This window comes from Heterodontus francisci, chromosome 30 (genome assembly GCF_036365525.1).
Source record: "Heterodontus francisci isolate sHetFra1 chromosome 30, sHetFra1.hap1, whole genome shotgun sequence".
Classification (NCBI taxonomy): Eukaryota; Metazoa; Chordata; class Chondrichthyes; order Heterodontiformes; family Heterodontidae; genus Heterodontus; species Heterodontus francisci.
The window spans coordinates 55,221,048-55,233,365 of record NC_090400.1 but is presented as its reverse complement, the minus strand read 5'-3'; the positions used below and the strand labels follow the sequence as shown (position 1 = coordinate 55,233,365).

Sequence of the window (12,318 nt, the reverse complement as noted above, 5' to 3'; positions counted from 1 at the left end):
AATGGGCAGGAAGCAAAGAGATACAGACCCTTAGAAAATAGGCGACATGTTTAGATAGAGGATCTGGATCGTTGCAGGCTTGGAGGGCCAAAGGGCCTGTTCCTGTGCTGTAATTTTCTTTGTTCTTTTTGTATGATATGGGAAGTGCTTTGGGACATTACACTGAAGTGCACCATAAATCCAAGCTCTTTTTCTCATATTCCATTTTCTTACTGGGTTGACTCAATATAACAGCACTAAGAGAGCACCTTCACCACACGGACTGCAGTGGCTCAAGAGCCACCACCACCTTCTCAAGGGCAACTAGAGATGGGCAGTGAACTTCGGCCTTGGCGGTGACAGCCTGTAGAATGAATTTCTGAAAAAAATCACTGACTATGCTCAGACATGAAGAATGGACTCAAGTCAGTTACCAGATGGCAGCTGAGGCCAAAGGAATCATACCCCAGCTCAGGTCACTGTCCTCAGGAAAGGAGGGGAAAGGTTTGGGAGTTGGGGAGCTAACAACTCACCTGATTGTTTTTTGGTCTTGTACAGCGTCTCTCTCCGTTGGGTAGTGCCCTCGGTCATCTCATCCCTTGCCACGCTGCTCAGCTGGTACACATCAATCTCGTGTAACTTGGGCAACAGATCCTTCACCCACTCATAACGAACCGGGCACAGTGTCCGCACGTAAATCTTAGATGTGACCATAACATCGTGAAAGATGATCCAATCGAGCTGGCTTTCCTGATCAAACAGCTGGGAACAAGTTCAAAAAAGCTACTGTACTGAGTTTTTTTTTTTAAATTGTCCCTTTTGAAATTTACCCTCCACTTCCCACCTTTGTAACATACAACATTCTCAGGTTGAGGGAGAATCAACTCCCTGTCCTCGACCTATTGTTGACCCAGAACGGGACTCCTCCCAATCTCTCACCTATTCTAGCCTCACAAAACCACCAGAACACTCTATTCCTCCAATTCTGGTCTCCTGTACATCCCCTACTTCCTTTGCTCCAGCATTGACAGCCATGCCTCCAGCTGTCTAAGCCCTAAGTTTTGAAATTCCTGCCCTAAACTTCTCCTCCTTTACGACGCTCCTTTAAACCTCCCCTCTTTGACCAAGCTTTTCATCGCCTATGCCAACGTCTCCTTCTTTGGCTCGCAGTTAACTATTTTTGTTTGATAACGTTCCTGTGAAGTGCCATGGGATATTTTACTATGTGAGAGGCAATGTATAAATGTAAGTTGTTGTTGCTCAGATCCCTGAACACTCAGTGGGCGAGTGCACGGAGATATATCATAGAATGGTTACCACACAGAAGGAGCATATTCGGCCCGTCGTGTCCGTGCCAGCTTTCTATAAGAGTAACTCAGCCAGTCCCACTCCCCCACCTTTTCCCTGTAGCCCTGCAATTCTTTCTCTTCAGTTAATTATCCAATTCCCTTTTGAAGGCCTCCACCACACATTCAGGGTGTGCATTCCAGATTCTAACCACTCACTACATAAAAAAGCTTTTTGTCATGTTGCCATTGATTCATTTGCCAATCACCTTAAACTGGTGTCCTCTGGTTCTTGACACTTCAGCCAATGGGAACAGTTTCTCCCTATCTTCTCTGTCCTGACCCCTTCATGATTTTGAACCTCTATCAAATCTCCGCTCAACCTTCTTTCTCTAAAGAGAACAGCCCCAGCTTCACCAATTTATCCACAAACTAAACTCTCTCATCTCCAAAACCATTCTTATGAATCTTTTCTGCACCCTCTCTAATGCATTCACATCCTTCCTAAAGTGTGATGCCCAGAATTGGACACGATACTCCAGTTGAGATTGAACCAGTGTTTTATATGAAAGATCACCCCTCCTTGCTTTTGTACTCCAAGACTCTATTTATAAAGCCCAGGATCCCGAACATCTTAATAACCGCTTCTCAACCTTCCCTGCCACCATCAACAGTTTGTCCTCATATACCAGGCTAGGGGAGCCTCAGGCTCGACCCCTGAATGACCCAATCTCAGCCAAGGTGGCAATAGGACAGCTGTGATAAGCCTCAGCATCACCCAGGCCAGGGAGGGAGGGAGAAAGGTCAACAAGATTCCCTGTTTATGTTCATTATCGCGCGTACCTGGCTGGAGGTGCCTGTGTGAGGGTAGGATCATCTGTTAAAACCACCCTCATTGCAAATGATGCAAGGAGAAATAAAATTACAGATAAACCCAATAATAATATGCTACGTACGATAGAGGATGGATGAATGTGGACAACTGATCCATGTCCATCCATGGTGTGAAAGGTTTTACCAACAGACCTACAAAGAAATACACCAAGTGTTACTTTTAGCATTTATCCTTTGTCAGGTTATACGTTCTGCTACACTCTGCAAGCAAGCTGCCCCAGTCCTTTACCATGACGTGCAGTAACCGGCTCTTCAGGATTCTGGGGAACAGTCTCAGGAGGATGATTTCCTTCATTTTCCCCTCTTGTGTGGCTAGTATTGGCATCCAGGGAACACAAATTTGGGTGGGCAGCGCTGGCGCAGAGACAACCGGGATCCGTCAATGAAAGGATGCTAATCTCAACACAGAGGGTCACAGGTCACTAATCTGGAATTCTGGCCTTGCCAGCAAAGCACATATCCTGCGAATGAATTAAAAATAAAAGATTGCGTCTATAGCTGATTTCAACTGAACACAAACCAGGGCTTCCACCCCATTGGACCGATCAGATTTTCTCATGCTGTAAATGAAGATCACGCAAGAACACAACATAAGAAATGGGAGCAGGAGTTGACCATACAGACCATCGAGCCTGCTCCACCATTCAATATGATCATGGCTGATCTTGGGCTTTAACTGCACTTTCCCGCCTGTTCCCCATATCCCTTGATTACCTGAGACTCCAAAAATATCTCGGCCTTAAATACATTCAATGATGGAGCATACCACTCCTTACAGATGGGAGATTTTTCGACATATGCAATGCAAGTCAAAGTGCCACTGAGGGGTGAGTAGGTTCACCTCTGAACTTTCACCTCTGGATTTGAGGTTCAGATCCTAACCAGGGCGCAGGGTCACAGGATAAAAAGGCCCCAGAATTTGACTCAAAATTGGCACAATTTCAGACAGGTTGCTGTGGCAGTGATGGAGTCGAAGGAGGTTTTTCTCCACACCTGGCTTACGCCATAATTGAGCTGTGATCGGTGTTGATGACACCACCTGCATAAAATGCAAAAGAGACAGCGCCAACGGCCCTCTTCTTGATGAAAGAAAAATTGAAGCATAAAAACAATCCCAGACACATGGGGCTAGCAAGAGACAGAAATCTCCAACCATGGTAAGGAGCTGCCTGCTCACCTTCTGGCCACGTTGCAGAAATACCCAGCACACAAACATCTTCTCAGTAGCTCAGACTTGGAGCCATCAAATGTCTCCGACGGGAAGTTCTTCCTCTGCCAAGAAGAAAGACATGAACCTTTGTTTCAACTCTGAAGAGCGATCAAGACACACCAAGCGAGAGAGCACGAGCAAGAGAGAGCGACAGAAAGCGAAGGAGAGAAAATACATTCTTCACCAAAAGCATTTAAAAATATTTTTAAACTGAAATTCAATTAAGAGACACACTCAGGCATTCCCACCTGTTTCAGTTTATTGAGTATTTCTCGTAGCTGTGTCTCCACACTAAACGCCGTCTTCATCGCTCGCCAGTGGATCCAATATTCACGGCACCAGGAAGCCGGGGAATCACTGAGAGTGAATATAACACGTCAGTGCACAGGGCAGGCCAACAATGGCAGAGAATAAACAGCTCCTGACAGTCTCTGACAGTCACACAGAGTCATCTCCAATTTCATCAAAATCCTTTTACTAAGGGCACCTTCCTGGAGTTTGCCCAAGTGGCCATTCGTCATGTCCCAGACAGCAGATGCTGGTGGCTATTCGACCACAAGGGGCTTCACAGCCATGCATGATCCTGTCCTCACTCAAAGCGCGTATGCTTTCCAGCAATGAATAGCTAATAGGAGCTCTGGCCGGTTTTACCTTCCCCAACAAGGTAATTGTTGCGCCCCTCCTGCTGCTCAGACTAGCTAACTCAGTGTGGTCCAGTTCTTTCATGACCTAGAAAGTCCAACACCACGTCCCGTGGTGGATGTACCCACCAAACCATGGGGGCATCGCACGCCTTCTTATCAAGGTAATTTTTTTCCCCCTTTCTTGGTTTCTCTTCAAGCTGCTCACAGGCCCTTTTCCAGCATACAGTCAAGGCCGGGTTTCTCTGGACTTTCCTAAGTAACTGCATATTGGACCACACTCTCGGCTTTGGGATGTCTCAAGGTCCTGATAGGCGATATACAAATGCAAGTTGTATCTTTTTTATTGCCTTTGTAAAGTCCCTGACCTCCATCAGTGGAACACAGCTAAGTCCAGGGATTTCCCAGCTCTCCTGTCTGCAACTACACAGTGCTTCCACAAGCCTAAGCAGGTCCATATTGTTCACTGTCTGTCCTGGTTGAGCTGAGTCAGTGTCCTCACCTTCCCACACCCTCCTTACCTTGCTTTGCACTTCTCGAACACGTTGAGTAACGTGACAAAGTCATTGCTGCCGCCAGCCTCCAGTGCCAGCGCCCGGTGCCTCAACTCAGCTTCCTTTTGTTTCTCCTGGTTCCCTGCAGGGACAGAGTACAGGACCTCAGCGAGTGCCCTCCTGACCAGCCCAGGACATCCACCCCAGATTTTCCTTGTATCTTTTCCCCTCCTGCTTTCTCTGGTTACTGTTTGAGCGGGTTTGTGATTGATTTTCCCATCCTCACTGCTGCACCTCTGTGCTCGGCTAGTGGGTAGCGTGGTGCCAGCTGTCTCTCAACAAACCAGCCATGAGCTGGTGAGTGCGCGCCCAGGGTAGTTCTTCCGACAATCTTCCCTTCCCCTGCTGGGAGCTCATTGCCTCTTCCTGATGTCTCCTGCCTGTGCGCAGGACTGTGGACACTTCTAACCCATACTCTACCTTTGTCAAATCTCCTTCCTCCCTATTCTCCTTAAGGCTCAAGATGTTCACTATGGCACACTGCCCAACACCCAACCCCCACCCACCCCCGGCATTAGTCAGCTGCCCCTCTGGTATTAAGTGGTCATTCTTAAAACAGGAGCTTCATTAAGGAATCTCAGCAGGGTGTTCAACCATGGGGGTGGGGGAAGAAGGGGAAAGAGAGAGTAAGACGTGCGATCCTGTCTGCCACTAATCCAGTGTGGCAGTGCTCACTGTACAACGATCAGGAGCTCCATTCCAGGCTGCTCCAGTTTTCCTCCTCCCTAGACCAAAGCACGGAGGACAACTGTAGTAACACTACTGCCGCCTGTCTGTGGTCTGTCCACAACTGTACATTTTTTAAAAATTCATTCATGGAATGTGGGCGTCGTTGGCCAGGCCAGCATTTATTGCCCATCCCTAATTGCCCTTGAGAAGGTGGTGGTGAGCTGCCTTCTTGAACCGCTGTAGTCCATTTGGGGTAGTTATACCCACAGTGCTGTTAGGAAGGGAGTTCCAGGATTTTGACCCAGCGACAGTGAAGGAACGGCGATATAGTTCCAAGTCAGGATGGTGTGTGACCTGGAAGGGAACTTGCAGGTGGTGGTGTTCCCATGCATCTGCTGCCCTTGTCCTTCTAGATGGTACAGATCGCGGGTTTGGAAGGTGCTGTCTTAGGAGCCTTGGTGCGTTGCTGCAGTGCATCTTGTAGATGGTACACACTGCTGCCACTGTGCATCGGTGGTGCAGGGAGTGAATGTTTGTGGATGGGATGCTGATCAAGCGGGCTGCTTTGTCCTGGATGATATCTAGCTTCTTGACTGTTGTTGGAGCTACACCCATCCGGGCAAGTGGAGAGTATTCCATCACACTCCTGACTTCTGTCTTGTAGATAGTGGACAGGCTTTGGGGAGTCAGGAGATGAGTTACTTGCCGCAGGATTCTGAACATCTGACCTGCTCTTGTAGACATGGTATTTATATGGCTGCTTCAGTTCAATTTCTGGTCAATGGTAATCCCCAGGGTGTTGACAGTGGGGAATTCAGTGATTGTAATGCCATTGAATGTCACAGGGAGATGGTTAGATTCTCTCTTGTTGGAGATGATCATTGCCTGGCACTTGTGTGGCGCGAATATTACTTGCCACTTATCAGCCCAAGCCTGGATATCGTCCAGGTCTTGCTGCATTTCTACATGGGCTGCTTCAGTATCTGAGGAGTTGCAAATGGTGCTGAACATTGTGCAATCGTCAGCGAATATCCCCACTTCTGACCTTATGATTGAAGGAAGATCATTGATGAAGCAGCTGAGGATGGTTGGGCCTAGGACACTACATGTTATTTCTCTCTGAATTGTGCACTCGCTCAGCTGTATTGGGAGCCTTAAAGCAATTGTCATATGCATTATTTACTCTCAATATTGTTTTCTTACCTTAAATTGTTGCATCAATATGTCACCAACGTTGTTTCATTTGGATGAACTCTCACCCTGAGTCAGAAGGCTCTGGGTTCAAGCCCCACTCCAGAAACTTGAGCCCATAACCTAGGCTGACACTTGAGAACAGTACTAAGGAAGTGCTACATTGTCCAATAAAAAGTTACACTGAGGTCTGTCCATGTGGATGGCAAAAATTCTATTCAAAGAAAAGTAGGAAGTTCTCCCAGTGTCCTGGCCAACATTCCTCCCTCAACCAACACAAAAACAGATTAACAACTTGCATTTATATAGTGTTTTTAACATAGCAAAATGTCCATGAAATAACCATCCATCTCATTGCTGTGAGATTCTACAGTGAAATGGCTGCCACCATCACCCATGTAACAGTCACTGCAGTTCAGTTTTTGGGAGGTGTTTTGGGATGACATGTTAAGGTGCTGTGCAAACTTAAGTTCTTTGGCAAGAGGCTGTACTTCAGTCCCATTTTTACCTGGTCGAATGAAAACATTTTCCACCGAAAGCATCGCAGCCACTGGAAGCAAAAGACATTCGCACCCTATTGCTGCGGCTTTTAACACGGCCCGTGTCACAGACGGTGGGAGAGGAAACTCCACCATCAGCCGCCCGAGTTTGGTCACATTTCCTGTCCTGAGAGGGGGAAGGAGAAACAGAAACAAGAAATGACTAAAAAACTGCATAAACTGAGGCCCTGTCTTCTCTTTCAGCTGGAGGTTAAAGATCCAAAATCACTATTCGAAGAGAAGGGGAGTTCGCCCTAGTGTCCCGGCCAATATTTATCCCTCAACCAACATCATTAAAATAGATTATCTGGTCAATATCTCACTGCTGTTTGTGGGAGCTTGCTGTGCACAAATTGGCTTCCGTGTTCCCTACTTTACAACACTTTGGGACATCCTAAGATCATGAAAGGCGTTATATAAATGCAAGTCCTGCTGCCTTTTATGTTTTCAGGAGGTAAGTTAACAGGACTTTAGGGGTCCCATCATCCAGGTTAAATGACACTGTTCTATAAGTTCGGCACTATTAAGGAGAAAGCATGGGGATCCCCAATGGGTAAATTGCATTCACTGATTAATATTGACCTCATGTGCCTCAGGTTAAATTCCTGATCTCAAATGAGTCAGCTGCCTTCAGTGATGGGGAGGCAGCTACAATTTGCCTCAAAGTCCTGGAGGTGGGGGACAGTTAACTATAAGCTAGGGCTCCTCATAATAAAACAGAACATGTCAGAAATACACAAAAGATTATTTAGCAACTGGAAGAGAAAGTTAGTCGAACATTTTGTCAAAGTGGCCAAGTGTCAGCTTGGTTCAGTTAGTAGCACATTTTACCTCCGAGTTAGGAGGTTGTGGGTTCAAGCCCAATTCCAGCACATGAGCACATAATCCAGGCTGACGCTCCCAATGCAGTAGTGGGGAGAGCTGCACTGCGGGGGGTAGTGCTCTTTACGTGAGTAGTTAAACTGAACACAAAGTCAGTGATGGGGTCAATCACTCACCTGTCAATAGCATCATTCTGGTAGAGCGTCTTCAGTGCCTCCAGGATGTGCCTCTCCTCTGGACTGTCAAGGTATGGAAAACTAGGAAGCAACCAAACAAACCTCACTCAGCAGAGTGGAATATTTCACAAAGAACAATAGTCTTAGTCAGCTCCACCTGTGTGGGTGGTTAAGTGAGGAACTGGACTATGTGACTTTGTGCCAGGCTGCACCAATCAGGAAGATTCCATCTGCACTGATCTCAGACTACAGGACACTATCGTTGGCCTTTCCTTGCCGCCTGGGAGAGAGGGAGGTCTCTTTTAGGACAACCACGGAAGATGGGAACTTGTCAGTGATTCCATACCTGAGCCAGTTGGGTTTGCAATAATCCAGATGACCAGCTAGCCTTGCTCCTTATAGGAACCTAGACGGGTAGACCAGTCACTGCTTTCCACTCTGGTCTGGATAATCTGGCCAACCAGTGCCCCAATGGGTAGGTTAGTCCTAGCTCATTGCTGGTAAGATATACAGTTTTAACTGCATGGTTTTAGCTGGCTATACTTCAGCGCTTGGCTGGAGGGCGGCTCCCTGAACCTCAGCCCTGCCAACCTGCCCCTAAAGTGTCCAGACCTGGGTTAGGGGTCATACCCTGATGGGGAGACTGCACTTCACATCAGGCAAAGGGCAGGCCTAACAGTGGGGGTAGATTTCTCAGTAGCTGAGGAGACTCTTAACAATATGATTTACCACAGGGAAACTAAGGCAACCGGTTGATTAAAAGGAATGTCCCCAGTGCCCCTGAGAGCTGGATGAGAGGAAAGAAAATTAGACAGAGGTCCCTCAACTGATCACTATCCAATGGCACCTGCTGGAAAGTACATGTGAACGGACGTCTGGAGAGGGTACGATTGTGCTCGGCTGTGATGCCTTACATAGTTCCAAAAAAAAAACTCATGAAAAATGGCAAATGGCCACTGCGGTGAGGTAGTTTCAGGAGAGATTATTCGGATGGGACTATTTTCCCAACCTTCTTTTACAACATCGCGCGATGAAATCCATCTGCAAATCTCACTGCAGGAGACAGCTCACAAGCTCAGTTTATTATGCTGTAAATTGCCACGGGCTGCCTGGGAGGCACTGAGCAGAGAGCAAGAAGCTCCTCAAAGAGAGGGAAAGCAGTTGGGGCCAGTCTCTGAAATCTGGCTGCGTTTACTATATAGTTATAATATTGGCGTAGAGAGAACTCACTTTGTACCAGTGCTACAATTCTACTGTAAATGCAGCTTTTAAAGCATTGCAGGCCAGTATCCTCAGCAGTGGGGAACTACATGATATGGGGAACTGCATAATGTGGGGATCATAGACAGCTGAGGTAATCAAAAACCTATAGCAGGCAGAATTAATTTTATACTTGGCCCATTTTTTAATTAACCTTCACCCACTACATGTAAACTCTCAGTTAGAAAAATATTTAACAGGAGAGAATGGGAAGGGATTTGGTCCAATGAGATTCTGCAACATAATGGAAATGAATAAGAGATTGGGTCCATTGGGATTCTATACAATGGAAGTGAAGGCCCATTGGGATTCTATAATGAAATGGAAAGGAGTTTGGTTTATTAAGATTCTACAATAACTGGAAGGGATTGCACACCAGCTCCAGGTCTCTGCGGCTGCTTACCTGTAACTGGCTACCACGAAATACCCAGTCCATGTTTCACCCATCTGGAGAAGCACAGATTTCAGCCATCATCCTACATCTCCATGGGAGAGAGAGGAAGGAGGAAGAATGGAAATGGTATCTGATCTACATTACCCAATAACATTGTTCACTCCGAGACACTTCAAGGTAAGGATCACAGACGTTAAACTTGTTCTCTGGATCTCCGGGACCATGTGATCTGGCATGCACTTCTCCCAGAATTCGTTGCTGTAGATCCGATAGCATTTCCCAGCAGATGTCCTTCCAGCTCTTCCTGCTCGCTGCACAGCTTCACTCCTGCAGCAGGCAATTGAAAGGGAGTTAGGCTTTGAATTGGAAAGAATTTTCACCGTAAACAGTTTCATTGCCGCACTAGTGCAAATAACTGCATGTGATGAGCTGAGGAGCCAAAATAATCCTTTCGTTCTTAGTACTAACTGATATTTTTAAATTGTATTTAGATTTTATGTATAATAGAATTGAAAAGGAAGAGGTTTGGTCCATTGAATTCCTACTTAATAGGAGTTAATGGGAAGGAGATTGGCCATTTGGAACTTTTCGCAATGGGCGAGGGGTTTGATTCATTGGAACTCTACTCAATAGGAGTGAATGGGAGGGGTTTGGAACACTAGGATTCTATACAATGGGACTCACTGGAAACAGACTGTTATTCTGTGCCTGTACTTAGTGTGTCTACTTAGAATGAATAATTACTTTTTAAAACTTACTTTGAGATCGGAACCACCTCCAGTATGTCAAGTCCAACCCGTGGATTGTGATTCAGCTGCTTCACAAAGCCACAGTCCACAACATACCTGTAATTAAAGGGACAGGAAGCCTTTTACTCAATATTACACAATACCAACAACTAGCTCCAGTCACAAAATGCAGTCGACACCAAATGACAACGTACAGCCTGTGACAAATGGATACTCTATTAGAACATTTTGCATGCAGGTAAGGATTAATTTTCTCATTCCTTGGCTGAACTCCAGTTCGATGCTGCTATACATTCTGACTTGTAATCCTAGAGTCTATCATGTGTTATATCAATAAACAAATTTTCAGATAGAAAGGCAGACAGTTCTTGCATTTATATAGCACCTTTCACAACCATAGGACATCCCAAAGCACTTTACAACCAATGAAATCCTTTTGAAGTGTAGACACTGTTGCAATGCAGGAAACAGGGCAGCCAATTTGCAGACACCAAGCTCCCACACACATTAATGAGATAATGGTCAGATGATCTGTTTTGGTGATGTTGGTTGAGGGATAATTGTTGGCAAGGACACAAGGAGAATCTTCTTGCTCTTCTTCGAATAGTGCCATGAGATGGCAGATGGGGGGGCCTCGGTTTATTGTCTCAACTGAAAGACGGCACCTCTGACAGTGCAGCACACTCTCAGTATTGCACTGAAGTGTCCACTTAGATTACATGCTAAAGTCTCTGGCATACTTTCCCTTTCTGCTGGCAGGGTTCCCTCAGCACTGATTAGTAAGTTGGGGCACTATTCTGTGCTGGGACTTGACAGAGTTATTCATTAGCATGGTCCTGATAAAGGATCTGACCAACTTCAGCAAAGGTACAGTCAGCAAAGCCACCAGCTATTCAAAATAAGGTAATTCTGAGAGAGAAAGAGGAAATTGACCAGAGATCCTGCTCCTTCTCATTAGTCAATGACCTCTTTTGGAACGTTTGTTTGTGAGGACTTTAGGGGATGACAGGTTTGTTCTGTTCAGTAATTCCCCCCCATGTACAAATAGTTGTCAAACACCCAGTCTAGACTAGTGCATGATTTTCCAGTGTCACTTGAGGTACCATTGAGTGGTGGGCAGATGGCGTCTGTGGAACCTCAACATGTCAGTAAGTTTGGGACAGAGGTTCAGATAATGGAGAGCAATTAGCATCTGACTGTAACAGCGAGCTTGCATTTTCTTACTTTATTCCGTCAATAGTCAGAGAAGTGGCTGCAATATTCGTAGCAACAACGCATTTCCTGATGTGTGGTGGAGCAGGAAGAAAAACCTTTCTCTGCTGATCTGAAGGAGAAAAATACTATAAGTATTGAGATAAGAGAATCCTACACACCAACTAAAACAGGTGGAAATAGTTTGCTGTTAACCGTCTGCCCGAGAGAGAGAAACTAAGTGCTGGAGATGGAAATGTTTTTATTCCCCTGTGCCAACACCAAGCATTCCTAAGGCAGATACACCATGGGTTAGATACAGAGTAAAGCTCCCTCTACACTGTCCAAATAAACCCTCCCAGGTAGGTAGAGCACCAAACAGAGGCACAGTAAAGCTCCCTTTAGTGAGAGTGCACTCAACAACCTTTATATTGCACAAAAGCAATTTTTTTCCATTTCCCACAAGAGTCATGCTCTTGTGTTCTCAGAGTTACACCGACAATTTATTACCAATTTGTGCTAGGGACCAAAATCTGGCAATAACCAGATGGAAAACACCATAAGCTCCTTTCATTGAGAACCTACAGAGCCAGCAGAGGTGCAGGACTTACTTCATCCCATCAGTGGAATCTGAATTCAAACTCAGGCCCAAGGGTTGAATTGATAGCATGTAACACACAGTACATCCCAGTTCCTCCTATAAACACTTTTACAATCTGCAGCGGGGAGTCAATCTTTCTGTTCAAGGCAGCCTGATGAAGAT

At 45.9% G+C, this 12,318-nt stretch overlaps 1 protein-coding gene across 4 annotated transcripts in view; it reads right to left on the bottom strand.

The window, feature by feature from the left end:
- The window catches only part of dhx40 (DEAH (Asp-Glu-Ala-His) box polypeptide 40), a 34,201-nt gene that overhangs the window by 12,106 nt on the left and 9,777 nt on the right, over window positions 1-12,318 (bottom strand). For all 4 annotated transcript variants that reach the window (XR_010968788.1, XM_068010705.1, XM_068010706.1 and 1 more), the window contains 10 exons: window positions 11,589-11,688; window positions 10,374-10,460; window positions 9,760-9,942; window positions 7,962-8,042; window positions 6,933-7,090; window positions 4,532-4,646; window positions 3,618-3,726; window positions 3,337-3,431; window positions 2,222-2,291; window positions 513-741 (listed from right to left, as the gene is read on the bottom strand). Coding sequence is in view for 3 of the 4 variants with exons in the window: in XM_068010705.1 (XP_067866806.1) it covers window positions 513-741; window positions 2,222-2,291; window positions 3,337-3,431; window positions 3,618-3,726; window positions 4,532-4,646; window positions 6,933-7,090; window positions 7,962-8,042; window positions 9,760-9,942; window positions 10,374-10,460; window positions 11,589-11,688 (1,227 nt within the window). In the remaining variant the exon portion in view is untranslated. The remainder of the gene's footprint in view (window positions 1-512; window positions 742-2,221; window positions 2,292-3,336; window positions 3,432-3,617; window positions 3,727-4,531; window positions 4,647-6,932; window positions 7,091-7,961; window positions 8,043-9,759; window positions 9,943-10,373; window positions 10,461-11,588; window positions 11,689-12,318) is intronic.